General features: G+C 37.7%; 1 protein-coding gene across 1 annotated transcript; it reads right to left on the reverse strand.

Moving 5' to 3' along the window:
• Window positions 1-2383: 2383 nt before the first annotated feature.
• On the reverse strand, window positions 2384-3235 carry LOC105388392. Its single transcript, XM_011559291.3, has one exon. It carries the CDS (start codon window positions 3233-3235, stop codon window positions 2384-2386), a length of 852 nt encoding a protein of 283 aa, XP_011557593.3.
• Window positions 3236-3436: the final 201 nt, after the last annotated feature.

Here is a 3436-nt window from a genome sequence, read left to right on the forward strand (position 1 = left end):
GAGATCGTTTACATATATGAGAAATAAAGTGGGTCCGAGGACACTACCCTGTGGAACCCCAAACGATACTATTTTTGAGTCACTTACGCATTCACCGAGCTTAACCTGTTGCCGACGTTCTGATAAATAGTCAGCAAAGAGCGCGTGAGGTAGACCTCTGACACCAATGGCATAAAGCTTATCCATGAGAATAGGCATAGACACGGTGTCAAAGGCCTTTGCCAGGTCGAGAAAGACCCCTACACATTTATTGCCCCTGTCTAGGTTCGTGCTTATATCTTCAGTCAAAGCTATAATAGCATCTTCTGTGGAGATTCCGTTTTGAAAGCCATATTGGTTTTTAGAAAGTATCTTGTTCTTTATGAGAAAACATTTGAGCCGGTTATTAACTAATTTTTCCAGTATCTTAGATAGCACGGGGAGCACTGAGATGGGCCGGTAATTATTTAAGTCATCTCTACTCCCGCCCTTATGGATAGGGGTGACAATAGCTCTTTTGAATATGGATGGGAACTTTCCATTTTCGAAGCAGAGGTTGCATATATGGCATATAATAGGGATTAGCAAGTGTCTGGCAGCTTTAATGAACTTCGTTGAAATGTTATCGCAGCCAGGTGCTGAGTCATTAGAGAGATTATTTATAATGGTCTCCACTTCCAGGCTATCAACTTTATGGAGCACAAACGAGTCAACAGGAGATGCATTTATGGGGTTAGCATTAGTTGGGGATGGGATGGGGGAAGAAGTAATAATTTCATCTGCAAGGTTCTTGCCAATGTTAGAAAAGTGTTGGTTTACAAGATTAGCTGATTCTAATATGGATGATGTCATCGTTTTAAGTTTATCATTTGCACTACAATTTTTCTTTTTATTTATAATGCATATTGACCGTATTGAATTCCAGAGTGACTTCGGGTTATTCTTTGCGTTACTTAGTGTATTCGAATCAAAGATGTTATGGAGCTTTTTAACCAGCTTATTGCAGTAATTTCTGTAGCGTGTATAAGTTATTCTTAGAATTTGGTCATCTGGATGTTTTCTTACTTTGCGGTGTAAATTATCTCGGTTTCGAATGCATCGCAATATACCGGGTGTTATCCAAGGTTGGATGCAACGTTTCCTTACAGGGACCTTAGTGACAGTCTGATTGTTTTTAATTGCTGTCGCAATATTTATCACTAGCTGTTCCGCTGCATCGGAAGGATCCGTTGTTTTTAATATAGTTGGTAGGTTGGGTTCTATCTCAGATAACGCTTTTTTATAGTTTAATGAGATCTTTGTTTTATGTATGATCTGACGTGTAACTTTGGAGCAAAGGTTCAGTAGCACTGTAGAGTGATCAGTAGGGGAGTTGCTTAAGATTAATGATTTAGCTGGCTGTGATGTTTTAATCATTACATGATCATAACACATCTTTTGTCGCGTAGGATATTTGTGAGCCGGAAGAAGACCATGAAAAGCTAGTGTAGTTAAATAATTATGACTGTTTCTATCTATGTTGTCTTGTTTGATATCAATGTTAATGTCACCGGTAACAATGATATTATGATAGCCACTGTAGTTGTTTAAAAGAGATGACAGAGATTGGACAAAGTCATCTGTCTTTTTAATGGAAGGCGTACGATAGATACCAACCAAAACCGTGTCAGCAAGAGTTAGTACTAGACAGGAAGCATTTTTGATACATTGTTCACTAACTTTACAATTTAGAGATTTTTTAACATAAAATATGACTCCGTCACATTTATTTATAGTGTTTTTAGTATAATATGAAATATAGTTTTCATTTAGGGTAGGAATTGGTTTGTTTTTATTTAAGTGGCATTCTGTCATAACCAGTATGTCACACTCTACGTTCAGTTCAGTTAGGGTAACTTGAAATTGGTCAAAATTTTCGTAGATACTACGTATGTTTTGTGTTATAATATTAAGGTGGTCCGTTGATTGTATGTTATATTGGACATCCTCCGGCCTGCAACTTATAACCTGGGCTACTTGTATTTCATCTAGTTCTTTACTTGTCTGTAGGATACTATCCATTAATCAACTTAAGTAGTTCGTGGGGAATCGTACACTTGTGTTTAAATGTATCAATTTGAAACGAGCAGAAGTCAAAAACAACGTTGTTGCTATAAAATATTAACAAATTTAGGTTTTTATAATATTTAGTATTGTTAGACTTGTTTGTTATATGGAAACAGGATGAGTGTGTGTTTGTGAAGTGTATTACTATTAATGAGAGATTTGTGTGTGAGTGAGTAGTTTGTTTGTGTTGACGGTATAGTGGATTTGTGTGAGTAATTGAGTGCGTTAATGTAGGTATGTAGAGTGTAAACAAGTTAGGAGCAATATGAGTACAATATATTACAAAGCCTAGACCTAGTCATTTATCGCTTTCGTACATGCGTTGTATCTGCGACTCATTGATAATCTTGACAATCGGGGAGTTCTCGTCTTTTCTTATAAAGACGTTGCCAAGGTTAGTCCAGCAGAACTTCAGGTTTTGAGCTTTGGATAATTCTCTCGCTAAATAGAAAAGTCTATTTCCTTTTTGTGTTAAATGATCTGAGAGGAAGACGGGCGTAGAGTCACACTTCATCCCCAAATTAAGTGTACTTAGTCTGTTATTTTTATTCTGCGAGTTGTAGCTCTTTGCACCTTTAATCAAGTTAGTTTTTAGTATGTACGAGGATAGTTCCATTATGATAGGGGCTTTATCTCCTTTAGCGGATGTCCTGTAGATATCTTTTATGTCATTCGAACTTAATTCGATCTTCAGCGACTTTGAGAGGTTGGTTGCCATATCAATAAGTGCAGATTTAGTTTCAGTGGACAATTTCGGAACGTTTTTTAGTTCTAAAGAGCATTTACGTTGTGATTTTTGAAGTTCCTCTACTTTGTTTTCAAGGATGCAAATGTATTCTTTGTCCTTTTTATTTTCTCGTTCCATATCCTCCATTTTCTTCTTCATATCTTCGTATTGCTCAGCCAGGAAGGAGAGTGAGCTTTCTATAGTTTTCAAAGACGATGTTATTTGCGCTCCTTCGGTAGACTGTTTGAGCATGAATGTTGACAGCATATCCTTGATTTCAGTCTTGAAGTCCGATAGCTCAGTGGTAATATCTTCGGAGCGTTTTCGCTTTATGTTTCGTGCATTAAATCTGACTGGAGTAGTTTCAATCGCAATTTGTGATAAATTCGATTCCGAGTTACATTTCTCAGGAGTTCGAAGCATTTTAATGCAGTCGATGGTAACAGGTCAGTGTAGAATACAATTCTTAATTTCGTTGCGGGGCGGCAGGTAACAGTGGTGTAGCGGGCGAGGCGCCGGCTCTGATCGGTGGGCCGCGGGTTCGATCCCAGTCTAACGCTTCCAAGCTTTTTTAATTTATTTTCGATGTATATGCTGTTGTTAGCTGTAGATGTACTCACTGGG

The sequence above is a fragment of the Plutella xylostella genome, chromosome 15 (assembly GCF_932276165.1).
Source record: "Plutella xylostella chromosome 15, ilPluXylo3.1, whole genome shotgun sequence".
NCBI classification, from domain to species: Eukaryota; Metazoa; Arthropoda; class Insecta; order Lepidoptera; family Plutellidae; genus Plutella; species Plutella xylostella.

Bases quoted from the DNA above. Each gene is read 5' to 3' on its own strand.
- LOC105388392 (XM_011559291.3), bottom strand. From the start codon at position 3,235: ATGCTTCGAACTCCTGAGAAATGTAACTCGGAATCGAATTTATCACAA.